This window comes from Athene cunicularia (assembly GCF_003259725.1).
Source record: "Athene cunicularia isolate RWA chromosome 5 unlocalized genomic scaffold, athCun1 chr5_part1, whole genome shotgun sequence".
Lineage (NCBI taxonomy): Eukaryota > Metazoa > Chordata > Aves > Strigiformes > Strigidae > Athene > Athene cunicularia.
Genome location: NW_020799101.1, coordinates 8734335 through 8762021, shown reverse-complemented (window position 1 = coordinate 8762021; position 27687 = coordinate 8734335). Strand labels below are relative to the sequence as shown.

Below are 27687 nucleotides of genomic sequence, written 5' to 3'. Positions count from 1 at the left end.
CCCCCCCTATTTAAAACATTTAAAACTGAACCTTTATATGGGTGCAGGAGAAGTCAGAGACTTCAGTTATAGCAGATGACATTGGGTGGCAGACTGCGTGAGTAGGTTGTTGCTGTCTTTGGCTTGTGGCAAAGACTTCACCTGGAAAATGGATGTCTTATAGCCATGACAGAGGCTTTATCTATAGGTGTTACTTTGCTGTCTGCTTGTGTTTCACAGTGGTGTGACTCCATTTACTCTTATCTGTTTGGCATGAATGAGAGGAGAATAAGAACCCAAACTAATTAATGGTCACTATAATTCATGCCATACCTTTTTTTTTTTTTTCTTCTTCTACCTTTCCTGCAAACACAAGTGCGCTGTCTGCACACATGGCTTGGAATAGAGCATAAGAAGTGCTCAGCAAGAGGCCTAGGTTCTCTTCCCCACTTCGTCACTGTTTTTCTGAGTGATTTTGGGGAAACTGTTTCACTCTTTGCTACAGTTTCCCAGCTCAACAGGGCCCAGGTCCCTGTCAACACAACATCATCTCTCATCTTTGCTGTCCGAGACAGGGTCCCGGTGAGATTGTTACCAGTGTTGGGACATATGTGTACAGTCCAGCTGTTGTATATCTGAGTCTATTCAGACAGTTTAAAACACACTGTAAGAGCTTGAGTGAAAATGCTCGTAAAGGGTAATGTAAATCAGAGCTGTTATTTGATAACAAGTTTTCATCACGTTTCCTTTGTGGGTAGTTTTGAGAAGTGAGTTTGCTTGAAACCACAATAACCCATAATGAAATGGTAGTTTATTTACTTTTAATTGACAAAAAAAAAAAATTAAAGCTCAAAAAATACTTGCCCAGACATGGTAAATCTTGTCACACAGTTACTCAGCTTCATGGATTGACCTCATGATCCTGTATCAGCCTTGCTTGCACCTTAGGCTGTGCTGCCCCTTTTGATTTCAGTTGGTTTGTAGCAAATGAGACTTTCTTATCTTTGCTCTTCATGCTGTAGCAGCAGTTCAGGAGGACAGTTATCCTGGGAGATACAGGGAAACACAAGTCCCAGATTCCCTTCTCAGTTCTGTAAAAATCAGTGCTTGTTAGCATTTGTTGTTTGCATAATCTGCACGTCAAAAGGAGATGGAACCAGGAAAATAAAAATCTCTGCTTGGTGTTTAACAGTCGCTTCTCGTTATTCATGAACTAAAGGCTCTAGGTAAGTGTTCATTCTGTGCTGTAAGCTTAAATCTGTTGGGAGTTTTATTAGGTGCTGTCCTGAATGCTCTTGGTTCTTTCCCCATGGCTGGGGTTGCCATTTCTGTGGCAGTCGGACTAGTCTTGTGTGCAGGAAGGATTTTGCTTTACACCAAAGTAGTCACAAGGTGGAGCTCAAGAAGTCCGTGTGGCTTTGTTCGGGCTAATAAACTGAATAAAAGTACTCGTGGTTTATATGCATACTCGTGCCTGGAGGGCTGCGAACAGGGGACACTGGGGGTTTACTTGATCGTTGTATACTGCAAATATAGGAGCTCCAGAAATGTGTGCTAATAGCGGTAAAATGCAGACACCTCACCGCTGGCGTGGGAATGAACAGCCTTCTGTCGAATTTACAGCAGCGGAGGAAGCTACAGCCTGTAAGGCTGTAAGAAAAATGTTTGGAAGTTTGGGTCCCCCTGAACTGGGTTTTGAGTAAGAGTCTTAAAATCAGGCAGAAACCAAAAAGATTCAGATGAAAGCTGCTTGGATTTTAGATCTCATTTGCTCTGATGTTAGATAGGAGACTTGGATTTCCATACTTATTGTCTTATTTTTCTGAGGAGTGAGGGTGGAGAGAGGCAGGCTTGCCTCTTGGATCTGCTGGGTTTACAACTTAAAATGCCCCGGTCAGGAACCAGCGATGACATCCCAGCACAGCCCTGTGCTGAGGTTGGCTGGTCACACGTAACAGCTATGTGGGGTGGTGGTACCAATGTTCTTTCTGTTCCAGTGGCCCTGCAGTGCATCTGAACAGGTCCTAAATCCCCAGGTCGGTAGTTTGACTACTTGTGTACACCTCTCAGGCAAAAGTACAATTTCTATGCAGACTGATACTTATTTGCTTTCCTTCACAGAAACTGGTTTCAAGATCTACTTTGAGACATCAGGGAAAAGGCAGCCTGAAAGAAGTCAACAGTGTTAGTGAAAGTTCAGCGAGCAAACTTGGGATCAAAGACTTAACCTTCCTTCGTGTATTGGGAAAGGGCAGTTTTGGAAAGGTGAGAGTTACTGTGGCTCTTTTGGGGAAAACTGCATTCCTCATTTAAGAAGCTCCAAGATAGGTGAAGTTATTTCATAATGTGGTACACAGGCTGTCCAGTGGAGTATGCTTTGTGCAGCAAGGCTGGTTACAGAGAGCAGGTGGAAAAGGGAAGAGAAAGAAAGCTGACAGCAAAGCGAAGAATTGGATATCACAAAAAAAGAAAACATTAGCAACCAAAAGAATAGCTACATGCCAGGGCCCATACCAGAAATTGTGAGTGTGTGCATTAGCACTCATTTGGGCAGTGTTTCTTGGAGCATGTAAAGACTTTTCCTTTAAAGGAAACAAGGCAGTGGTTTCAAACACAGCGAGATGGAGATTTCATTTCTTTGCTTTGCCACAAAGCCAATGTGAAATGGTGCATTTGAATTCAGTCACTGAGGAGGGAAGTGGGATGGATGGCACTGCTCAGGGGGTTTGCCCTGGCACAGTGGATGAGCTTTGATCAGATAGCTCCACACCAGACATTGGAGCAACATGTGTGGGTATTTCTATCAGGAGAAGCCTGCTGCAGGCAGTAACATATGTGTCATCTATTGTACACTGATGCCCATGCCAACAGGCTGACTCACCTGCATCCACAAGCCTGGTCACGAGATAACTGACCTTTCTAGTGTGAGAAGGTGCGAGACATTCCGTGTTGCTCATAGAGACTGAGGGCTCAACGCTTGCGATTCATCCTCCCCTTTGGTTTAGGTGATGCTTGCCAAGATGAAAGAGAGTGGGCAGCTCTATGCAGTGAAGGTGTTGAAGAAGGATGTCATTCTTCAAGATGACGATGTTGAATGCACCATGACCGAGAAACGCATCCTTTCCTTAGCAAGGAACCACCCGTTCCTCACCAAGCTCTACTGTTGCTTCCAGACTCCTGTAAGTATAGCCCAGGGAGTGGACAGCCTTCCTTCTGATGCTGGCTGGCATGTTCAGGACAGAGAAGGCTCTCTCCTGTATATTTGCTGCCTGGCCTGTTATAACTATCTACCTTAGCCACAGGAGAAACTCTCAGCTCAAGGTTGAACAGAGCCCTCTGCTGTAATCCACCTCTAACATCTGCTGGGCATTTGGCAAACAAAATCCTGGCTTGTTCTAGGCTCCCTAACAAAATGGTAATAACAGGGAAGCCTTTCTTTGTGTCTCCCCTAGAAACATCTTTGTGCCAGTGAACATTTCCAAATACATATGTACACATGTGTACAGACCTGCAGTGTCCTCCAGTTGGTGTGAGATCTCAGGTGCTGCTGTATGGCTACCTGAATTTTAAAAGGACTGTATTTGCATTGAGTTATCTGCAAACTTAATGAGTTGTGCTTGGAAGCAAGGGTAGTCTTCTCTATCTACCAGCCATTGTATACTTCTCAGGAATGAAAGACCATTTGGGGTTACTGGAAAGGATCTTACTGACATGTGTGGACACTGAATCAGATCTATATACAGTTGGCATTTCTTCTCATGTAGATAAGACAAATGATAGCATTGCTGTCACTTGTGGTATGTACACCTTGGCACATGCGCTGCCTGTCCAGGACTGCATATGTGCTGCGGATCCAGCTTAGAGCCTCCTCTGGTGTGTGCATGTGGGTGGGAGCTAGTTCCTGATGTAGGTCATGGAGGAAGGAGTGGCTGTGATGGCGGCAGTGGCCACAGCCGTGTCCCAGCAAGGTAAGTTTGGGAGTCCCTGAGCTAAGCTGTTATTAGGAGTAAAGCATTTTCTGCAGTGTAGATGTTCCAAACTGCTTGGGCTCCTTTCCAGTTGCTTTTTGTCCATTGCTAAATGGTAATAGAACTTGTTTTCCTCTCCTAAGAGGCAGGAGAAATTTGCCCTTTTAACTGTGGCTTCAGTCCTCCTACATGAGCCCAAAATACTGAAAGAAAAAAGAAAAAAAAAAAAAGCAGCATCTTGCCACCTACCCATTTCTCTTCTCACTGGGGTGATGCAACAGCCAGTTACGGAGTTTGAGCTGTGCTCGTTCAGGGTGGAACCCTTGAGTAGAGTCATGTAATAGAAATGAGGTGGTTTGGTTTTGTGGTTTTTTTTATATACAGCTTACATGGTTCACAGAGCAGCTGTGCTGTATAGCAGAAACAAAACTTAAAGCTCACTATTGTCACTAGTAGTGAAGGAAACTCCTCTTTTATTTCATAATATGAGGACACAGGGCCTGAATTTGAATGGATTTCCTGAAGTTCTCATGTAAAATATAAAAAATGTCCTGTACTGATGTGTACTGTTTGAGGTCAGATGCAGAATAGCAGTGGTTTTTGTCACTCATTGCTATGGTCTTATGGTTTTACTGAATTGCAGTGTAGATGTGAAAATAGCAGTTGTGCTCTTCTGGGCAGTGCAGAGTATTTCCCATGAATTTAGGGAAGATTTAAGGTCACTGTGCTAGTACTGTCCATCATGTTCAAAAAATGAACGTAATCTACTATGGGTGCAGATGAGGTCTTCTAGGCTCATGAAGTAATTGCAGTCTTTTGCAAAGGGGGAAAAAAAGGGAAGAACTTAGCCTGTTTAGACTAGCAAATTGAAAGCAAAAAGAGGATCTGATTGATGTCTGCAGATGTTGAACACTGAGGAGGGAAACAAAACTGTCAAGATGCTGGCTAAGATTAGATGAGTCTAGACTGGCCATGGATACAGTTAGACTGGAAATGAAAAGGAGGTTGCTAAACAGTAGAACAGCCTGGAACAGGAATTTCTGGACCAGCTTGTCGTCAGAGGAGCAGAGGGAAGAACCCCGCAGCCCTTGCTGCCCTGAACACAGAGCTGGTCAGTCTCTGGAAGGGTGCCAAGGGAGTGGTGCTTGTCATAGGAGGACCCTTCTATTTCCAGTCTTTCCCAGGTTCCTCTTTTACTTGAATCCCACTTTTCTTCATTGTCTGGATTGTCAGTAACAGAAAACCACTTGAATAATGAACAAAACCAAAAAGGGAAGTGTTTAAAAAAGAAAAAGTCGATTTCAGACTAATGTGGTTCATTGTGTCTTTTGCCCATGTTCTGCACTCAGTGACACCCACTTCAATCCAGAATAACCAGATTTAAATTGCTTATAAAAGCATAATTAAATCCCTTTGCTATAGTAGAGGAATGATTGCAACAGCAGGGTATTCATTGGACAGAGCCCTTCCAGGAGGGCTTAACCAGGCTGATACAGTACTTAGGGTGTCTGCTCATTCTTTACATGGCATTGGGTTATCCCCTCCATTAGCACAAACTTGACAGAAAATAATATACATATATAAAATGAGTAACCACTTACTCAAAATATTGGCCTGCAGCCATATTTTAAAATGTTACTTATGTTTGGAGTTGGGGGCAAGGTTACACAAAACAATACCTAATTTCACTTGCAGTTACATGGAAACTACATTTCATGTATTATACAGTCCACACTCTTAAAATGTGGCTTATGTTATAAAAAACAAAGCGTGACTCCAGTCTTCTGTGGAGATCCTGGATAAATAATGACCTACTGGGTCTGCCTTTAGGAATATTTCAAGAACCAGTCATTTTGAGGCTTTTTACCATTTGTCAAAGCAAAGTCGGAGCCTGATCCCATAAGATACATCAAGACAGTCTGGGACTAACTGGCAGGGTAGTAGCCCACCTGGAAGGTACCTGTGGCTTATGGTAGGTGCCAGCAGTTCAGTCTCATTGCACATAAGTTTTATTATATACTGGCCTGCTTCAGGAGCTCATGGGAAGTCATTATCCCCTCTACGTGGCACTGGTGAGGCTGCACCTAGATTAAAGGTGTCCAGTTATGGGCCCCCCTCCACTATAAAAGGAAATTGTGTAAACTGGAGAGGAAGGACCTTGAAGCACCTGAAATGCTGCAGCAGTTTGAGGACAAGCGCTCAAAGGGTTTGAGAGTTTGGCTGGATCTAGAGCCATTTGAATTTTGACTCTTGTATAATATTCCACCCAAACCAGAAAACTCTTCCCCTGACTTAAGCAGCCGCCTGGGGCATGTCTGTGCTGCATGGTGAGATGTTGTGTAGTGCATTAGCTAACATTAGCTGAGCTGGCACAAGTACAGAAACAGCAGTGCATTACCTGAGTTCATCTGTATTGTTGCTACTTTTGTTTTAGAGCTAGCTGAGGTTTTTCTGTACTTACATTAGCTGCTGATGGTTTTCAGAAAGGTTTTCTGTTTTCTTGTGCTGCCTCTGTGCTCACTGTGGTCCTAATTTAGTCTCAGCTGCAGCATAAGTGATACCCACTAGCAAGGGCTGCTTTATTTGCCCAGGGTGGGCTGAGGCTGCCTGACCTCCAAACAGCCTCCTTGCTCTCTCGCAGAGAAATACTGCAGCCACTAGGTGGTAGGAGCTGCAAGGGTTGTCTCTGCCTGGTTATGGGTCACAGGTTTTGAAGCCTAAAGAGGAAATATTAGCTGCACAGCAGGCTGGCAGAGGCTGGACATGGCCCTCTGCATGCCCGGCGCTGGGCTGGGCAGTTTTAGACTTGCACCTCCAGATTCCTTTCCTGTGAAAGGCAAGGAAGGAGTCCTGCTGCTCCCTTACGGGGGGGGGGCAGTTTAAGTCCTGCTCCAGCTGCATCTGTGTGAGGTCTTCCTTGCTCACCACATCTTTTTTTAATATTTTTTTTTTCAATTGAAAGCCTTGCCTTGGGAACTTTCCACTTTGCCTAAGCCATTTACCTCTGCTTTTTCTAGGGCCTTAGACTCATCCTTTAGTGTCAGAGAGGATTATGCTCCTGCTCCAGTAATCTGTGAGTTGCTGACAGGTGCTGGAACTGACCTACGGGTAATCGTGGATCCTGCGCTAGGGGTCACAAGCACCAAAAAACACTTGTTTCTATTTACCTGACACTGGTGTGATCCAACACCTCAACAATACTGTCCTAGAATGGGTAAAAGAGGCTATATATATAAATAGCGAAGTCAGTAATTTAACCCTGGGGAATGTGGATCCTGGAATGTTTTAATTAAAATGAGTTTGTAGTAAGTAGGTCCTGTCTTCTTTGGAGTTTAGGAACCATCTTTCCTCCACAGGTGGTTTGATTTTAAATCCTTTTGTTTCCACTTGTATGCATGAGAATGAAAAGGGCTGGGGGAGATCAGCTTCCCATGCAAATAGTGTCAGATAGCTTCTGGATTTTATGTTTATCGCCCTTATCCTTTTCTCATGACTGCAGGGTGCTTCTAAGGGACCGTCCCCCAGGCAATGCTGTTTCCAGCACTGTCCCTGCTAACCTGATCATTATATGGATTTGCTTTCCGTGTGGCTCTGCTGACAGTTGCTGAGGCACAGAGCCTGCCCGTGTTGTTCCAAAAATAGTGAGACACGAGAACTTGGCAGAGGGGGCGTGATTTTCTATAATGAGCGTCCTTCCAAGATAATAGCTAGCAGGGGTGCTATTGAAGCCAGTAGGGACTGGCATAGGGACTCCAGGGGAGCATAATCATTGAACTGGTCCCATTTTACAAGGGCAACCTGCTGTCCGGCATGCAGCTTTCTGCTCCCTTTACAAGCTGCAGGCTGATGTCATGCTCTTGACCTGGAAGGAAGAGGTTTCTCCATGTCTCTGCTGGCTCTTGGGGCACTCAAGCAATTCTCCCAGGGTCAGCGTGGGCATTGTGTCATGGATCACCCAGGTGTTTAGAGAGATGAGCCTGTAGAAGTGCTAACCCGGAGCCTTTGATGAGGACGTAATTTCAAGTGAGGGCCCACCAGCCAAAGTGGTAGGACTGAGCAGTGGCAGCTGGCTGGCTGCTTACCCACCCATTGGTCCCTAGATGCCACAGAAGAGGTCAGGGTGCCCTATATGTCCAGGGGAGGCTGTTGTGGTTCCTCCAGGGGATCTCCAGCCTGGTTGTCCATCAGCCACTCCACTGTCACCAAATGGGTATAGAGCACAGGGTAGCCCTGGGGCAGAGTCTGGCATGGTGGAGGTGAGGAAGGCTGGAAGGGCAGTGGCAGCTTTCCTGGGGCTCTGGTTAGATGAACAAGCGTACTGACACAGGCCTTGGAGGCTGCTGGTGGGCGGTAAGGAAGCAGTGAAGCCTCTTTGATGTTCTCTTTGAAAGGTGCTTAGAGGGAGCCCCTTGGGAGCAGAGAGGACAGCTTTGATCACCTCCCAGGCTCTAAACCCCCAGCCCTCCCTCTCTGGCACGTCGGGGAGGCACAACTCCATACGTGCATACACCCAACATGAGTGCAATTCTTGGATGCTTTTCTGCAGGCACTGAGACTCTTTCCCCTGTTCTTGAGCATTGAGACTTGTTAGCCCCAAGCCACTCTGCTGGAAGACCAGTGCACATTTCAGTTTTGTTGCTGCAGTCAAAATCAAGCAAACATGTTGACAGGGATATCCTGTTTCCAGGCCTGGCATTTTCAAAACAGCTTGGTACAGTCTAGGATGCCTTCTGAACATAAATACAGGTGCCCTCCTGGGGGCTTGCTGCAGAGTCCTTCCAAAGTCAGGATTGAAGGACCTTGAGTTGTGCTTTACCTGAGGCAGAGGCACTGAGTTAGATTTTTTTTGGGGGGGCTGTTGGACAGAGAGGTACAGGGGAATATCCTTTCCTCACCTTCCCTCTCCGGTGCAGCTTCTGCAGGTGTGTGCCACAGAGCCCTCATGTTGGCTTTGCAACCGTGGGAGGGGCACTCGGTTTCTGCCTTTCTCTGGCTCCTGTCCTGTCCATCACTGAATAAAGGCAGACTGGTCAAAACCGTGTTTTTCTGTGGTTTTGCAGTGTTCACATCCACCCAAACCCCACGACATCTTTGCTGGCACAAGTTGCCGGTAAACCAGATGAGTGAGGCCTCCAAAGCCCAGTCTGAAAGGCTCGGCTTTTCTCTGACATGCATACCTTGTGGTGGTCTCTTCATTTCAGGAACATACAGGGTCAGGGTTTTTTTGTAGCCAGAGTGACATTTCTGATTTTATCTGTAAACACTGGGTGCCCACACTTAGGCTGCACATTGAGGTGACACGAGCTGAAGTGAAAATATGAACTGAAGGGTTAGCTGCCATCATCTTGTTATAGCCCCTGAACATAACTTTCCCACCCCTGGTTGTTGAGGGACTTTGGATACTTGCATTTTTATGAAGCTGAGAAAACGCCTGTCTCCATCTGCAGCGGCTTATGAGAGAGACTGTAACTGTTAAGCAAAATTATCAAGTTTAGTGCAAGGGTAGCTGAAGGAGATGCTGTTGCTTATGGTTAGCCACAGTATGTGAAACTATTTTTCTTTGGACTTCAAATAGGGGAAATTGTGACATAAAAAGGGGTCAAAGTGGAACCAAGACACAAATAGCCTGAGCAAGCAGGTGCCAGTCAGTATTGAGGAGGAGGTGGTGGTGTTGGGGGGGTGTGTGTGGAAAGGTAGGGTAGCTCTGGGAAGAGGTAACCACCTGAGGTATGACCCAGGGGTGCTTCAGGTTTTAGTCTCTTTCCATCTGTATTGCTTTCCAGATGATGTTTAAGGTGAGAGGATGGATCCACAAAACCCTCATAGCAAGCTGTTTCCAATCAGCCTTTGGGTGTTCTGGCACTTTTGGTTTTCTTGAAGACCTTCGGCTGAGCTTGTATTGGTCTCTAGCCTTCCCCAGCACAGTCTGAGGCCAGCACATACTTCAGAGTTCAGTATTTTTAAAAACAGGCTGGAGCTGCCTCAAGTTGATCGCTCCAAACAGGAAACAGCAATTCCAGTAGCTTTTTTCTGAACTGAAGGCTGTAAAAAGAGCATGATCTTTTCAGAGCTATGCTCTTTGGAGATACCATGATACCAGCAGCCAGCTGAGGGGTGCAGATGTCCCATAAATCTTTGATTAATAGGTGATGTCTACAGCTTGATGTATTCTAGTTCCTTATTCCTCAATTTATTCCCCTCTAATTTCATCCAGCCCTTTGTTTTTTATCTTTCAAGTGGGAAGGAGTGTTTATGTAGCTTTCTATGCAATTTTAAAAGATCTGGAGGGGAAAATTTAATTTTATTTGTTCTTTTAATTTGTTCTGTATCTTTTTGATATTTTGTTTTAATGGTGGCCAAACTGGCTTGCTTTTTTTTTTTTTTTTTTTTTTTTTTTAATTTGGATTACACAGACATTTTTTGTACATGATTTAATTGGTTGATCTAGTACCTGAGAGTGATTTTTCCCCTCAACCCCAGTTGGGGCTTTTGTTTTGTTTCCAATGGAACAGTTACAAATGAAAGAGTGATAAAAATCAGACTTTTACATGTAAGTTGAGTAAAAGTTTCTGGTCATAAGATGGGCTAATCATGTAATCCTGCTGTGAATTAGACAGTCTTGAGGGGAGGGGATGAGATGGAAGGATGCAGGTATGGTTTACTGGCATATCCCAAAGGATGCATTGTTCCAGAGAAACGATTGAATTTGTGTGTTACAAAATCTGTCCAGCTGGTGAGCTTGAAATTTCAGCCACATGGTTAAGAAAACAGGGGCAGAAATTTGGAGGGTGTAGTTAGATTTGTGATTTTTTTTTTTTTTTTTCTGGGGCAGGTGGGAACCCGCAACTCCCATCAGCTTGCCCTGGGTTGTGGTTGTCGTTGTTCAGCTCTTCTGGAATGAGCTCAGCGTTAATACCGTGCTGTGCACACATGCGTGCAGGAGGCAGGCTTTACCCCGAGGGACCCTGCAGAGTTTATTTATGCAAATAGCAAGAGCCAATTTGTTGTTCTCTGGGCGATGTTTATGTGCCTCGCTGCCGCGGCGTAGGAAAGCCTGCACTGTGCCTGCTATCAGCAGCGTCAGATAGGAGAGCGTGGTTGTCAGTGATAACTGGTGACAACTGCCCCATTCTCATAGTTGTGACAATGACGCTGGTGGCTCTGTTAAAGGAGCTGAAAATGAGCCTGGTGTGGGGAAGTGACTTGTGCTTCTCAGAAGTGTGCTCATCAGCTTCCCAGCCTGGAGAAGACGCCTCATATGCCTTACCCCCTTTCTGAGTTTGCTGAATATTCACCCGCTTCTAGCTAAAAACCACCCCAAAACCAGTGGAAGAAAGAAACCTTCCCTTTCTTAGCCTTTCAGATGTGGCGCCATGCACAGCCATCTCCTGTCTCGATAGCCCCAGGGCTGTATGTGCCATCTGTGGCGTGGTCCCGTGGTCCCTCGCCACGGCTTGATTTCTCCTAGGCAGAAGTGGTTCCTGAGGCTGGCACCTACTTCTGCAGTCACTGAAGCAGAGAGGTAGAATGGCTAACAGAGCACCAAAAGTCAGCTAGCAGATGGCTGTAAAACCTGCCGCCTTTCTGCTGCCGCCGTGTCTGTCCGGGAGTCGGGCCGCGGCGGCGAGCGGAGCAGTGGCAGGTGCCGTGGCAGCGATCGCTGCGGCCATGTTTAAGAAGCATCTCTAACACATCCATGTAATTTCAGCTGAGCAGTCAGGGTGCGGAGATGTTTCTTCTCCTCTTCTTGATGTAGTTATTCTGATTTGAAATCAGAGGACCAAATCTTCACGTAGCATAAGTCAGTGTCTTGCTCCATCGCAGTCAGGTGAGTGGGGCTTTGATGGTGTCTGGGAATTTGGGGCTGAGCTAATCAGATCTGCTTCAGCTCTTGTGCACACACACGTGTGTGTGTGTGTGTGTGCAAAGGTTGTTTTGGTGATTCCATCTTGGTGAGCCCTTTCTTTTGACACCTGTGTTCTTCTCTGGTTTTGAAACACTGCCACACGTAACGCCCTTGAGCAGCCTCCCCTCCTATAAACCTCTTAGCGGGGAGCAGCAAGCAGCTTGTGAGGATGCAGCACTGCCTTGTCAAGGGGCTGCGTGTGGAGGAGAGGCGTTTTGGCACAGAGCAGCCTCTGAAAACGCTTCATGGTTGTGTTACTCCTATGAAGATAAATATTAGAAACAAACCTGTTTATTATTCTTCCTCCAAGTCCTGTGCTTTGGCATGGCTTGACCCAGATACGGATGGCCACTCGCGCTGCTGGGGAAGTTGGACATGTGGCTTTCTGAAGCCGGGTACTGAGACAGCACGGTTTATTTGCACGCTTCCAGCAAGATCTGAGGCAGATTGCTTTGTGTGGGGGTTGTGGACCACGAAGGGAGAACAGGAACATTGGGAGCACGAGGGGAGACTGCCAGCTCTTGTAATTATCTTGTAATAATTTGCTTGCAAGCTTCCTAAGCCCTGCTACTCTTTTTGGAAACAATAAACTTTCTCTGGGAAGCACTGACACAGCTGTCTCTGTATGGAGATAATTTTGAAAGCCTGCCTTCTGCTCTACAAAGCATAAACTGCCAAAACAGTGAAAAATGACCATTTTCTTGGGGAAACCCTTTGGCTTCAGTGAACTCAGATTGAGCCCAAAGCTGATTTTCTAAGGAGTTGTGTGCATGAGTTACTTCCAAAAAGCTGAAATGCAAATTTAGCACAATTCCCAAGCCAGGCTCTTTTTTTTTTTTTTAATTTTATTTCTTTGGAGGAGGAGGATGGGGGGGGAATTGGATCATTGCTCTAAACAGCATTTAGCCAGGTCTCCATATCCTCCAGATGCTGCCTTATATGCTGTCAGCTAAAGAGGAGGCTTGGGTGAAATTACTGCTGGGATGTGTTCTTGGTGGGGCAGCTCAGTCCCCTGTCCTGCAGAGGAATCGGTGTGGGCACAAGCAGCGTCTGGGAGAGCTCTGCTGTGACGGGGATGTGCAGTTTGTCCGAGCCTATTCCTGGTGGTTCTGGAGGCTGGAGAGGCCCCACTGGTGTTATCCAGTGTGTCTCCTGAGCCTCCACTGATTGCTTTCTTGAGAGAAGTCCACTCTGACCTCCACACTGCCCTTGGCACAGCAGTTCTTGTAGGGTGGCAGATAAGGGAGGCAGCTTTGCTATTATTTTCTTGCATGTCTGCACGTAGGAAACACTTGTCTTTCCCCATCTTCTCCCTCCATACTGCCTGAACCACAGCGATGGTGCTGCCTAGTCCCATTGACTTAGCATAAAAGCCTGTGATCAGAGATAAGAGTCTCACCCTGGCTGTCTTCAGAGGTCTTTGGTCTTATGTGAGTTGTACATGGACATCACCTATGACTCTTAACTAGAAGGGGGTGGAAGTTGGCTATCACACTGGCCTTTTGGGGGCATGGAGAGGGAAAGGATGCTCTTTTAATAAAATCTGTATTATTGTTTGTTTTCAGCCTGTGATGATGAAGAGGAAAGATATGAGGATTCAAAATAGCTTTCTAGTAGAGCTGGTGAGGACAAAGGGCTAAAGTGATGTTTGAGTTAGATTTCAGTGGGTGCTTGTGTTTCCAAGGGGCAGTAACCAGTATGTGGATTGTTCCTACCCAGTAGCTTTTGCAATCAGGGACTCTCTTCAGGCTTCATCAATACCTCATTAAGACAACAAATAAATAAAGGTATATGTAATTGCTATCAAACACTACCCTTAGAACATAGTACGTTCTTCCAACAGCTCCTGCCCTGCTAGTAGGTGAACAAATACAGATGGCAAACTGAAATTTAAACAAATAAAAAAAAAAACCCAACAGTTCTCTTGCAGTGAAATTGTCAGGGCTAATCTCTAGATGTAGGCCAGCCTTGAAACAATCTCACCTGATCCCACAGACTTTATTTGTTTCCTCCAAGTTTTTATTTAATTTCCAGTAACAATTGTTCTGCGGCTTTATGCATCTTGATCCCAGTCCAGAAATGGTGCAATGTGATTTCCTCATGTGGCTGCTGCCGCTGCAAAGACTTTCGCATCAGTATTTCCTGTTGACTCAAATGCTCTTTCTTACTTTTGCCGACGTCAAACAGAGATAACAGATCAGGGAAGACTTCTGAGCAGTGCAAAATAGAAAAATAGAAATGTGAGGATTTCAGCATTAAGCTCTGTGAAAAAACACTCCAACTTTCAACTCCTAATTCCTGCTGTTAGTCCCCAAGAAAGGAGTCACGTCACTCTAGGTCCCATCAAATTTGAAGGTATCTGAACTGTCTGCTGGTTTAAGACTTGTTTTTCCTGGTCCCTTTTTAAGCTATCTATTCACTCTTACTCTGCCTGCTGCAAATCTCTTTTTTTTTTTTTTCATAAAATATCACTGTTTATTTCACTGCTCAATGATTCCTGGGAGAGTGGTTGATCCTTTGCAGTTTGGCAAGCTGATGGCCTTGCTTAAGAGTAAAAATGGAATAACTTCCTTGGCTTTCAGATCCTGGGTGGTCATTAGTGCTGATCTTTCTAATAATTGTTGCCAGGTAGTAGCAGGCCAATACACAAGTACTATATTCCAAACAAGTCGTAATACCCATCCTGCTCTTTTCCTCAGCAACCCTATGGGAATTTTATTGTTAGGAAACCAGGCAGATAATTTGCTGGACCTCTTTTTAAAAAAATAAATATTGGGGTAGTCCAATGTTCTGTTAGGCCTAAATAGAAGAGTTTCAGTAATTAAATAAGCCATGCTTCTGCTTGATGCCTGAAATGAGACCATGGGTGGAGGTGAGGTGTTAGCCGTTACACTTGCAAACACCACGTAACACATGCAATGATACTTGCTCAGGTTTGCAGTTAGACTGAAGCAAGACTTGTTTGTAACAAAAAGCTGCTAATTCCCTGTCAGCAGTAATGTGAATTTTAGAGCTTGCTGTTTCTGTGCTCACCTGAACATTTGAGAAAGTAGTATCTTCCTTTAAGGATCATAGTGCAGACAAGTACATCCAGAAATCTGAGATGGGTCATGGAGTTTTGGCAGCACTGGAGAAGCAGAACATACGTGTTTTAAGTTAGGAAGAGTTAATTTTGTTTCCCTGAAGCTCACCTTTAAGGAAAGAGTAGAAAATATATGCATATTCACCTACCTGTATGCATGTTTATACAAGCATGTATATTACTTACATAAATACACACACATCCATCGTCATGTGGCTGGTAAATTAAATTACTTCCTGTTGGAGATCTGGCAAGAGGGATTTCTTTAAGTATGAGCTTGAAGAGATGCTTGGACAAGCTGGGCTAGATAAGCATGTGACATGTGGAGAGAACAGTGAGGAAGGAGACAGGAAAGAATAGCAAGGAGATGTAAAATCTGGCCTGACTGGCAAGGCAGAGGCGATATCTCCGCTGCAGCTGGAGGAAGGGTTGCTGAACAGGTAGGCAAAGCATATTTAGCCAACTGCAGTGAAGAGGTGGTGTTAGAGATCTGATGTGGACGGAAGAGCCAAGGTTGCTGGTGGATTTGCAGAGTTTGTGCTGCTCTGGCTTACACTGATGCCATAGACAAGTCAGCCTGGGTGTCTTTCAGCTGCCCTGTAATAAAGGCAGAGTGAAACAGTGAAGTATTGTTGTTTATGTGGACTTAGATAGCACTTGAAACGTGGCTTTGTTGCTACATGAAGTGTTATTGTGAGATTGCTGGGAATACATCTATCTTAGCTTCTGGAAGGAGCCCAGAAGGAGCTGTTGAGCAGAGCCCAGGATGATTACAAGAGGCAAGCTGTCCTCATGTGTCACAAGCCATTTGCTTTCCTGCTGATGTCCAGAGCAGAATGAAAGGATTCGTGGTTGCTTTTCTTCTGCTGTGTGCATCTCAAGATGTTAATACCAGTAGTCATTTCAAGCTGACTGGCTGCCAGAAAGTGGAACATAACAATGCTTATCCTCTTAAACTTAGAGAGGGTTTAAAACTAGCTTGTAGATGATTAATGTCAAGACTTGGGAAGGGGCTTGTGGGGAAAGAAGTGCAATAGTACCATTAAAAGGCTGACTGGTCTCAACTGAATTGTATGCCTCTTTTCTGGTCTGCTGTTCCTGATATTCAGAGTAAAACTGAAATAATCAATACTGAATGTCCTGAAACAATTACTAGGGGAAATTTCTGAACCAGACTGCAATAATTCTGGGGTTTAGTTTTGTGACAAATCACTGTGTGTCCTTCCTCTCACAATTAAGTGAGCACTCCTTTTACATGCATTAAACTCATACCCAGACTGTTGAGCGTGCAGTTTAAGCAAGTGCCTCCCTATCTGTAGACTTTTGCAAAAACCAGAACAAAGCCAAAAAAGAAACCTCAGAGACCAGCAGCTGTGGTTAACGAGGTGAACTCTACTGAACAGGTTGCTTTTCTGCCCAGCAGAAACTTTACTTTATGCTTTATCCTTATCGGTTCCTTCATCACCCAGAGGCCTCTGAACGTTAATCAGAGGAAAGGTAAAATCTGAGGGCCCAAAAAGCAGCTGCTGTGCAAGCATATGGCAGGAAATCCCATTCTGGAAAACAATGCAGATTCCCCAGGAACAGCGTTGGGATACCCTCGAGACATCGTGCTGTCATGGTGAAGCTGCAGCGTGTGAGCAGTCTGGTTATGCACATTATATTATGGAGCATCTTTCCCTAGAGACCTGCAGTGTTTAGTATGGAGCAAGTGACTTTTTACAGATTTCTCTTGTGTTCACTCAGGGGTATCATTTTCTGCTGATCCAGGCTAAAGAAAGTTTGGGAAACCCTCCAGGAGACAGTTAATGATGAGCACATACCTACTGATATGCCTAATCCTAATTCATTTAATTACTTGGGGGCAAAATTTTTGGGAAGAGTACAGGGCAAGGACATACTAACAGATCTTCCTGGTATTGACTTAATCTTTCCCGAAAAAGTCAGGTTTGGTTTGGTTTGGTTTGATTTGGGTTTTTTTTCCACCCCAATGTCTCATGGGTGTTTAATCTGTTTTTGTTTGGGAGATAATAATTTTACTTAGAATTTTCTAAGCCTGACAGAGGATGTGATTAATGCTGTTCATATCTGTTGTGTTTGCGTGTGTGAAGGATCGCCTGTTCTTTGTGATGGAGTTCGTAAATGGCGGGGACTTGATGTTCCATATTCAGAAGTCGCGTCGCTTCGATGAAGATCGGGCCCGGTTCTATGCTGCAGAAATTATTTCAGCCCTTATGTTTCTCCATGAAAGAGGCATCATTTATCGGTGAGCTCTGCATTCATTCATTCATTCATTCATTCATTCATTCTCTTTGTCTGAACCCCACGGCTGAGATGATAGCTTGAGTTTTCTGCTTGAGTAAATAACTAGTGCCCACTAGGAACTAGTTGTCAGCTGGGATTAACAGTGCTTCCACTTTCCCCCCGCACATTGTCCAAGGTGCAGCAGCAGCTTCCAGGAAGGAGTGAAGTTTCTGGCTGCAGTATTGAGTAGAGAGTTTTTCCTATGATGTATGTGCAAGCACATAGGAAAACAGGTTTTCCTTCTGAGGAACAGGGGCTAGGTTTTGTGTTGGTGTCAATTTACGTAGCTGGTTTATGTCAGCCCCAGAACGGCCCCTTGTCTGCACCTCAGGTGCCTTTGTGGCTGCTGGGCATCAGCTGCTGACCAACAGAAGCCTCTGCCATGCTGCTTTGGGCCTGACCTGCTGCTGGAGAGCATGTGTCAAACTGATGACACAGGGAGGGGCATTAAGTGAAACCTTCCAGATTTTCTGGGAGGAAAACACAAAGAACTGTTGCTTTTGCCACTGTGTCCCTTGTTATTTAAAGGCTAAGATGTGCTGGTTACACCCAAGCCTCTTTATTTCTCTATTAGCTATGGATCTGTGTTTAATCCCTATCTGACATACCTATCCAGTGTCACTCAGCCACGAAAAGTCTTTTCATTCCTGCCATGATCCTACATCAGGAGTTTTTCCTTCCTGTCCATGGTTGACATCTTTTCATTTGCGACAGGATTGGAGCATCATTGCCTCCCTGCGTCAGCCTCCACTCCCAGATCTAAAGGCTGTTCTCAGGAAGCTATTTCCCATAGTTAGGTTATATTTTTTCCCTTCTGCACTGCCAAAGTGCTCTCCTGTCAGCTCAGTCATCAAGGCGTAGACCAGCCAGCATGGATCAGCCAGCCAGTCTGCTTTGCAGAGGCCTCCTGGCCAAGATGACCTTTTGACCAGTATTGTCCCATATATACATGGGATAGAGCAAGACCTCTTCTGGGGTAGAACAGGACAGCTAGAGCAGGGAGATGTCATCACTGAGACAGTCTGGTTATACAGAAAAGTTTCTTTCTGACATGCTTTGTAGAACACTTCTGGCATCCTCTTGCCCAGAGCACTGGAAAGGAGGAACAGTCAGTTGTTTTCTTTGGAATACTGTACCTGGGTTCCAGCAGCAAAGCATGCATATGTGGGTATGGTCAGCTATAGCCCTGCTCAGTCCTGCTTGCGGCATGCCAGCACTGCAAAAAATAATGTCAACTCTCTCTTTTAGCTGCTTGGATACAGTTGTACAGCCGGGACCCACAACTGGGTCCAGGATGGGACCAGTTCTGATCACAGGCAGGCTTTGTTAGTACCATTTCAGACTGTGGGTTGGGCCAAATGCCGTTTGGTTTGGGGCTTTGCATAGTTTAACCCAGGTGATGTAGTTCTGTGTTTAGTAGTACGTCTTCCAGTATCAGATAAACCCGAGTTTGAACACTAAAAACAGAATAGCTGAAGATTAAAGTGGCCAAAGGGCTGGGACCTGTGCAGGGGACACTTTCGGATAGATCAAATAAAAGCAACTTCTCTTTCTCTTCCTAGCTTGAACTCTAGTAAGAAACAGATGGTCAGGTGAGGACAGAGAATATTAAATTACTTTTAAGTATAAAAACATATGATATATGTGGTACAGTGAAATAGAGAAGGAGTTTCATTTTAATATTCTCTGGGTCCTAAGAGTATGAAAATCGGTAGTGATGTATACCATAATGTATTGAGCTTCTAAGGCACAGTGATTGTCTGCATAGAATAACAAATCTACTTACTCTTCAGCTGGATTTCAGTCTGATTCTTCCCTCGTGAATAATGCCAGCCACTGAAGAGAGACCCTGCCAGATAATTACGCAAATGACATTATCCTTAAAATAGTGACATCCAGTAGTTATTGTCAATCATTCAGCAGCAAAACTGTGTCTGTGCATAATGCGATGCCACTGTGCTTACAGCTTGTTCCATTCTCCCAGCCTGCTGCTTGTCACAGAGCAGGAGTAATCGATCCCTCTGGGTTTTGGCACTCTTCAAGTGCTGCTGTAATTCATGATAGAAACTGGAGGAGTAATTGAAAAGCTCCTTGGACAACTGCATGGTCTTTGAACTTGCTGGAAAATTGTTTGAGCCGTGGAGTCAGGTAGCTTCAGTGCATGTGGCAGATTTGTGGGGGGATGACTTGGTTTTTTAAAATTAGTTGGAGTGACTGTGTTCTGAAGTTGTAAGGGGAGAGAGCTGCTGGCTGCGGCTGTACTGAGCTGAGGCTGCTCTGTCAGGTCACGAACATGGGGCTCCAGGAGGGAGTCTGCAGGATGGAAGGAGATACTCAGAAGGGAATCGCTGCACTGATGTAAGAGAGTTTGGAGATTTTATGATCAGAATATGAATGCTTGCTTAGGAAGCTGGGAGCGTTGGGGAAGAGGCTCCAGGAAAAACCTGACCAGAAAGTATTTTGCCACAAGCTGTTCAATGTACCCATACTTTCTGGATTCCCAGTGTCAATCCTGGCCTAGAATATCCTGTTTTCTTCTGGGCTAAACTTAAACATAATAATATCGTATTTTTACTTTCACCCTTCAAGATTAAGCAGTTCAGGAGAGAGTCTGCATTTACCAACACAATGAGTGTTCTCCTAGTAAGTCAGCCACGAGTGCTGCCAAAAGCTGGGTCTTCTCTGCTTTGAAATGCCAGAGAGGCTTGAGAGCTGGCAGTGAAAGTTCATCGAGAAGTAGCTGAATTGTGTCACTGGCATGGGGTGACAGTGCTGGTAACAGCTAAAATCAGGTGCTTGTTGATTCCTTTTCTGGCCACACATATGCACTTGAAATAACCGTACTGCAGTATTTCTGCAATTGCTACTGCGAGTCTGTGAGAATGGGGTTCCTGAGGCAGATATGGTGTATTTTGGGTATATGTGACTTTTTAACATTAAAACCAGGCTTACTGCTGGACTGATGATCTCATATGATGGTTTTCATGATGCAACTGAAATTTTCAGTAAGTTTGCTTCACAGTTTGAGGAAACTCTGCTTTTTGTTACTAAGCCCTGGACAGAATAGAAATCCCATAAATGTACGTCTGTGTATTTGGGGTTTTTTAAAAGAGAGCTTTCAGTTTTACTTTTTCTTTTTTTTTTTTTTTTTTTTCTCATTTGAAACACTGCAAATGAGAGATGGCTTTCTTGCCTTATCAAGGAAACATCTCTGTCTTGCCTTAAGCTGAGATTTATCTGTCAACTCAGCAGCGCCTATTTATAGTTGCTTCCTGAAAAAATGTCGACAAGCACAGCGTGGTTCCTTATCCCGTCATACAGGGGGTAGGACTAGAATGCTTCCAGCCCATGAAAGCAAGCTTTTCATCACGTCAAATCATAGTGTGTTGTGTACCCCTAACCACAGAGGAGTAGGACAAAGACATATTTGGGATCAGCTTGTGCTGGATGTTGCCAGGAAAATGTTAGGCGGTAATCAAGGCTATTGTAGATAAAATCTTTGCTCACGGGGCACTGTTATTGCACTGCTGCTTTCTTTAAGCTTTCTCCTAAAGGAAAATAGTATGCTGGGTCCTGGTGCAGATCGGGAGATTGGTTTGTGACTTTTATCTAAAGTCTGTATGTACTATTTTTCTTGAGGCAGCTCTTCCTGACTTTCACTTTCCAGTTCAGCAATTCCCAGGGTAGGGGAAACATGTTTTGGCTTCTTGGCAGGCTGGAAACAAAACAAAACAGTGTGCACATCTGAGCAGTATTAGATTGCATGGTGGCTTACTCAATGCAAGTGAGCTAGTCCACTCATTCTTCTAAAAAGCAGAGAGATAGTAAATGATTACAAGGGTTTATTTTGAAAGCAGGGCTTTTCCTTCCATGTAACATTACTGTAAGATTGGCTTACATGGAGTTGGGTAGTAGAGATACCTGCGTGCCCCAGCTCACTGCTCGGCACAGCACAGTGACAGATACATCATTAAGGGTATAGGCAGTGTAGAATGTAGGTAATGTAGCTGATGAAGTGCCAGGGGAGCTAAAAGGCTGGGATAGAGAGCCTCTGAGAAGGACTGGTGGTTGGCTGGCTGAAGAACCCTGGTTTTGCCCTGAGGGCTCATGCTAGTTTGCTTATTCTGGTCTTTATGTCTGTATTAATAATTTTAATGCAACTGGCTCTTCTAGAGATGGTCCGGGTCTGCTTGTGCTCCATTGCCTCTGAATGTAGGATGGTGTGCACAGAGTCCTCATGCTCTGATCTGACACCAGCCACCATTAAGTAGGTCCCGTGACTTGATTGTGTTTAATAGGATGCGTTGTCCCTTTGGAAGGCAAAAGATAATTATACAGTTAACCAGATGAGAACAAGGTCTTGCCTTGGGACTAAACAGTAGCTCTTGGGGAAGATAAAATAAGCTCATTAACTAGAAGTGTTTACTTTTCTGTGTGTTACCTGAAAGCATCACCTTCATGTGTGTGGTACTCCTTATGACAGGGAAAAGCACCGTCTCCTCTGGGATCTGTTAAGATTGCTGGATACTGACCAAGTCTGTGAAATCATCACCTTTCCTTAGTGTAGGAGACCCATCAGGTCTGCAGCTGTGTGTCTCATGACTGTTGGCTTTTATAGGGAACGAGTTTTTTGCAACAGGTTAATTCCCTGCCAATGCAAACAATAAGCCTGTGACACTTTTAGGAAGGTTTACTTAAGTCTTTTACAGAGACCAGTTTTTCAGGAAAGACTCTTATTAACTGAAACAACACTAAAGTTCCTTTCAGCAAAATCAATTAAAAATTACATGATGAAAACAGAAGCTGAATGCTTTTCCTAATTACATACAGCCACTGTTAACAGAGCAACTCTTATTAGTGTGCTGTTTGCTTTTTCCATGGGTCAAGACACGGTAGACACGGGATCCCGGGATCCCCACTGTTCTCTCTTTTTTTTTTTTTTTTTTTTTTTTTTTTGGCAACTGGTGAATTTGTTTATTCTTATCTCATGCCCTTTTTTACATCTGGAGCCAGATCTTGTTTCCCCTGAGGTCAAGGGTCTTTCCCCAGGGAGGCAGATTAGCAGTTGAACTGGATCTGTGACTGATAGTGCCCTGCAAGGCAAACTGACTGGCTAGGGGGCTATCCAGGGATTACCACTGGTTTGTTTAAGTGCTATGCATAGCTTTGTTTTCCTAGCAAATAAAGATAAATATTTTTTTTAATGAGATGTTTTAAGCTTTTCTGAAAGCTTTTTTGATTGATTATGCTACAGTAGATGCACCTGTAGGTAGTCTTTGCTGTATTTGATGCCTCCCTCTTGTCCCTGATTTGACAACGTGTGAGCAGAGGCATGTTTGCATCCGAGAGGAAAGGATGGGAAACAGCTCAGCCAGTGCCAAAACGGGTCTGCATCTCCACTCTGTGGAGTACTGTAACCTTAGCCGTGGGATCTGGTCCCTATCACCTTGAGACCTCCTAGGCTTGGTGCTTTCCTGGATTGGGGCCCTGAAGAGGAGAGTAGATATATGTAAGCAGAACAAAATGAAGGATGTGCTGTGTTATGAGAACAGTGGAAAGAACAAAATATAAGCTGATTTTATGGTGAGTGAAGCAAATCAGCTAAAAGCTGCAAATTGGCGCAGAATAGCATGCCAACAGCCCCATCCCTACAACAACTGCTTAGTGCGGAAAAGAAGTTGCCATGCTGGAGTCTCTGGAAATGCTTCATTCAGCTCTGGAAAATATAAAGGAATGTCTCTAAGGGTCAGGAGTGTAGTAATGTCTGTGGATATCTTATCTGACACTCAACAGCTCATGTAGACTGGTTTATGCTTCTAGACAGTGCATCTTCCACATTGTTTTCCACTCAGATGTGGTTGTTGCACGCTTGCAAGCCGGGCTCTTTTACAGCCTCTGGCATGCACTGTTTAAAGTGTTGTTTCTCTGCACTTGATCAAATGGAAAGTGCAGAGAAAAAACCCCAGCCTCTCACGTTTCCATGTCATGTTTAATCAGTCACTGTGGAGGACAGTTTAGTCCTGATTTACAGTTATGCTTACGAAGAGCAGTCCTGTTTTGAGATCCACATATCAGATCTCTGTGCCCCATTGACTCCACTGTATATAGTCTGTGAACTTTAATGCAACTTTCCACATGACTACGGACTGCTGAATAGCCTACAGAAGTTATTGGCTCTGCTAGTGCCTACTTTTCCTTTATGGTTATATAAAAGGATTGATTTGAAACCTGCAAACCCTGCACATAATGAGTCTGTATGAATCATTAAAACCCAGAGCTTGAAGGGGCCTCAAGTTTGTCTAGTTCATCCACCTGCCCCAAGGCTGGGTAACCTTTACCTAAATGCAAGTCTCTTGTACTTTCACTCTTCTTCTTTGGTGTAGTTGTTAACATTTGCATGTAATAACTTGTGTGCTACACTCTTACCGGCACAGACTCTCATTTACTGAACGTTTGAAATGAGAGCTTAGTGTTAGTTGGGAATTCTGGTACTGGTGCAATAAAAATAATACTGCTCATTTGTGGAGGGGATAAGTGATTAGACATGACTTGTGTTCTGTCATTCTTTTCTTGACTAATACATCCTTATGATGGTATTTCACAATTAAAAAGCATGCAGATGCAATTTCAGAGATAGCTATGTATAATGATTATAGACAAGTTCTTAAAGAAAGGAGCCCAGAATTAGACTCAATCTCTAAGTCCCAGACCACCTGGGAATATTTAGGTTAGAACTTCTGAAACTAAGAAACCTTTCTACAAAAAGGCCATTTTTTGTGCCTTTCCTGCCCTCTTCATTCTTTTTTAAAGGTATGAAGGTCATGAGAAGGAAAAAAAAATAAACTGAAATAAATTTTAAGATGTTATGTAAAATTTATTTTTAAAAACTGCCCCTAAATATTATTGCTACCTTTTTAGCCAGAACTGCTCATCTGACTTCTAACACATTTCCTGAGATCAAGGGCATTCAGGCCTATGATTTTAAGGACATAATTTTCAAAACTTTTGCTCTGAGATCTCCAGAATTGCCCAGCATTAATCCAGTCATTTTATTGATCTTTGCACCCATCTCAGATTGAGGAAGCTTTCAATATTAATGTCAGAGAATATGGCCCCTGAGTTAGCATTAGGGAGGCTGATATATATATATATAGCTGAGGAAAAGGTCTCTGTCAACCTTAATAAATGTTTTGTACAATTTTTTAAAACAAAGATTATGCCAACAAAATGCAGTTGCATCTGCTCCCTTTGACTTGCTGAAATGGAAGATCTCTTTCAACATGACATGCTGCAGTGGGTGAAGCTACTATATATGTAAAGGAGACAATGAGAAAATCAGTATTGTTGACATACTTGGCCTGCAGCAGCTGCCATAGCTATACAGGGAGAATTTGACTTATTCTTTTACCTGTAGCAAGATCAGTGCCTGATGTTTCCTTGGTCAATAATCCCAATGTTTAGATTTTGGGTTTTTTATACCAGTGAGCACGTAGGTACTCTGGTTTTATGCAAACAGTGGAATTCTGTAAAGTCACTCAGCAGCTTTTAATATCAGTGGTGCATCATTGTAATGCCTTGTCTTTAGATTCTAGGTCAGAGTCATCAACTGCCTGTGATGATATAAATTAAGGATATTAGAAATAAACTACAAATAATAACACAGTAGAAAATTTCAACTGTTACATTGCAACACTGAAGTAATAATTGTGGTTTATAGTTCAGAATTTCTGTGGGAGAAAATTCCGTGTCCTGCCAGCGGTACCCTGGGCAGGACAGCGGGCACAGCTTTGCTTCTGCCCTCTGCGCCGCAGTGGAGCTGGTGCTGGGGCTTGTAGTTAGCTGCTGGTGCAGGCCAGGATGCCGATTGCGAAGCCCGTTCCCATGGAGCAAGGGGAAAGCATTACTCATCATTTGGCCTCTGAGTCATAACACCTTTGCTGTTAATAGGTTCAAGAACCTCCCTTTTATGAGGCTGTGCCTAAAGGCACAATTTAGTCTCGGAATTGTATTACCCGATTATTATTCCACTAAAGCAGGTGGCGGTATTCCAGCTGACAACAATGGAAATGGGAGCACCCTTCAAGTCTCAACGGTGTACAAGGTGTGATATATTCAAAGCCACAGAGATCCTCCATGCTCTGAGCTGATTTATTCCAAATCAATTAGAGTTTCACAAGCATGATTTATTATTAACATCTAGTGCCGCTTTCACAAATCTCTCGGCAGCATAGTAAAGAAGTGCTTCTGAATCAGGAAATTACTTCCAGCTAGGAGAAGTTATTTACTAGCTAAATCCCTGATCCAGGCATACTGCTGTGGCAAAGTCCATACAGTAAGGATGTGAATGTTTGCATCTGAACCGTTTCTGATCTATGCTGTTTTGGGGAAGGCAGCAGTGTCATGGTGCCTTGCCAAAGTGGGTCATGGCTTCTGTTTATTGTGTTGGAAAAAGGAGGGGATGGGGTGGGGGGCTGGGAATTGGCAAAAGCAGGGTTAGCTGTGCAAGGTAGTGGGGGGAAATTATTCCAAGTGCAAACCCGTGTGGTAGGAAGTGATCCCTTCAAACTCTTTATGGGCTTTCAAATAAGCCTGCATGCGCTGTTGTAGCGAGGCTGCAGTGTGCAGGCTCTGTGGCACCCATGTTAAAACGTGTGTGTGTGACATTTAGCATGCGAGCTTTGGGTTTTCTCCTCCCTTCTCTGGATCTGGTTACGTTCCTTTTGACATTTACCTGAGTATGAGAATGTAGCAAGGTCGCATGTCCTTTTTGACTTGTGCCTAAAAGCTGAATTAGTGTCCTTTTTATTTTTGGTTGTCGGTATCTCTTGACCGTAAGTTGAGGAATTGTATGCTTATCTATGTTTTGAGGATTTTGATGCAATCTTATCAACTTAATGTAGCCTTTGCTATTGCATGCACTTTTTCTTAGATTTTCCTTCTTCTTTTATACTATTCTTCCCAGCTGGAGCTTCCCATTTCAGTACTTCTCATGTCACTAATTTGAAACCTGGTGCTCAAAGAGCAGCTTTACAACCAGAATTTCTACCTTCAGCCACTCTTGAGCACAGAAGGGAGCAAAGATCTTGGCAGCTGGCTCCTGCTTCTTGCTTCTCTGCCCAGCCTTGATAAATGAGAAAGCCAAGGAGCTGCTCTGACTCATGCCAGCTGGCCAAGCTCCCAAAGATACAGCCCACCCACCGTGAAGGTCAGAGTGTGACACTGCCTGGAGCATGGAGCAAGAGCTGGCCCTGTCAGTGCTGTTCCCACTGGGGTCTCTTTGGGGCCAGGGCCAACCCCTGCAGGAGAGTTACAGCTCTCCATCTCCTTTGTGTTTCTGAAGATGCAGCAAGCCAGCGAAGCTTCAGCTGGTCCAACTCACGCATTGAATCACAGTTAATTGCAGTGTTGTGATGGCTGATCGATGGCAGCCAATCTGCTGGTAGTAGATTTGAGATGAGACTAGTGTAACTCATACCTGAATTCTCGATTTATTTTTTTTCCCTACCCCTACACAAAGAGAAAATGCACAAATAAGCCTTTATTGCACTGTTAAATGGATAGCTTTTATCTGTGACTGAGCCACTTGAAACATACTTTTCTGTCTGCTTTCAGAAAGACAATACTAACCTGTGCTGCTTCTTGGAAATCATGATGTTTTGGAAAGGAATCAAAGCAAAGTGAAATAGGCTTTCAAACCTCTAAAGCCACAAGACGTCTGCAGCTCAAGTGGGCTGAAGTCTTATTCATGAGTGGAGAGTCTGTGTTGCACATTCCCCTATGCTCTTTTGACTGTCCTGCTCACTGATGCTCAAATTGGTGACTACCCTGACAAGGATAGCCCCAGGGGGACAGACAGGTATTCTGGGATAAAATTAATGGAAAACTGTCTTGCAGTCTGTCCTATTTACTGCACTTCATCATCTCCAGTCACAGCTGCCTTTGGGGACCTTCAGGACTGACAGCTTTCCCCAAGCCACAGAGCAGTCAGGAGTTCCTGCCAGAGCTGTTGGGTGCTGCTTCCCAGCATCAGCTGGTGGCATCTCTGGATCCCCACTGGCCAGGAAGCAAGACAGCAAATTCCAACTGTTGCCACGAACCAGTAAGCTGACATTGGACTGCGGATGTGTGAAAGGGAGGGGATGTCAAATGACTGTTTCAGGAGGCCTAGCTGTTACCTCTGCGTAAGTTAAATGTGGCATGGAGTATTGGGTATCTCCATGTTCTGTCATGTCTAGGACAGGTTAATTGGCTGACTGACTGAGAGCCTTCCCTACTTTCTCTTCATTTTCTTACAGCCAGACTCATGCTGAAATTCTCCACCTCTTCTCCAGGGAAGCTCCTAATTTCCAAGTCTTTGCTTTGCTTGTGTCTTCCTTGAGACCTTGCTGTGGTTTGGGGTGGTTCAAGCTGTTCTGTTCTCTGGGGGACACATCCAGTTAAAAGATGGC

The 27687-nt window shown here is 44.4% G+C and overlaps 1 protein-coding gene across 1 annotated transcript in view; it reads left to right on the top strand.

Annotated features, from left to right (window-relative positions):
• PRKCH (protein kinase C eta) overlaps positions 1-27687 on the top strand; it is a 120475-nt gene that overhangs the window by 56381 nt on the left and 36407 nt on the right. Inside the window, exons 8-10 of the mRNA XM_026849361.1 lie at positions 2101-2244; positions 2985-3158; positions 17047-17201. Coding sequence (XP_026705162.1) covers positions 2101-2244; positions 2985-3158; positions 17047-17201 — 473 coding nt within the window. The remainder of the gene's footprint in view (positions 1-2100; positions 2245-2984; positions 3159-17046; positions 17202-27687) is intronic.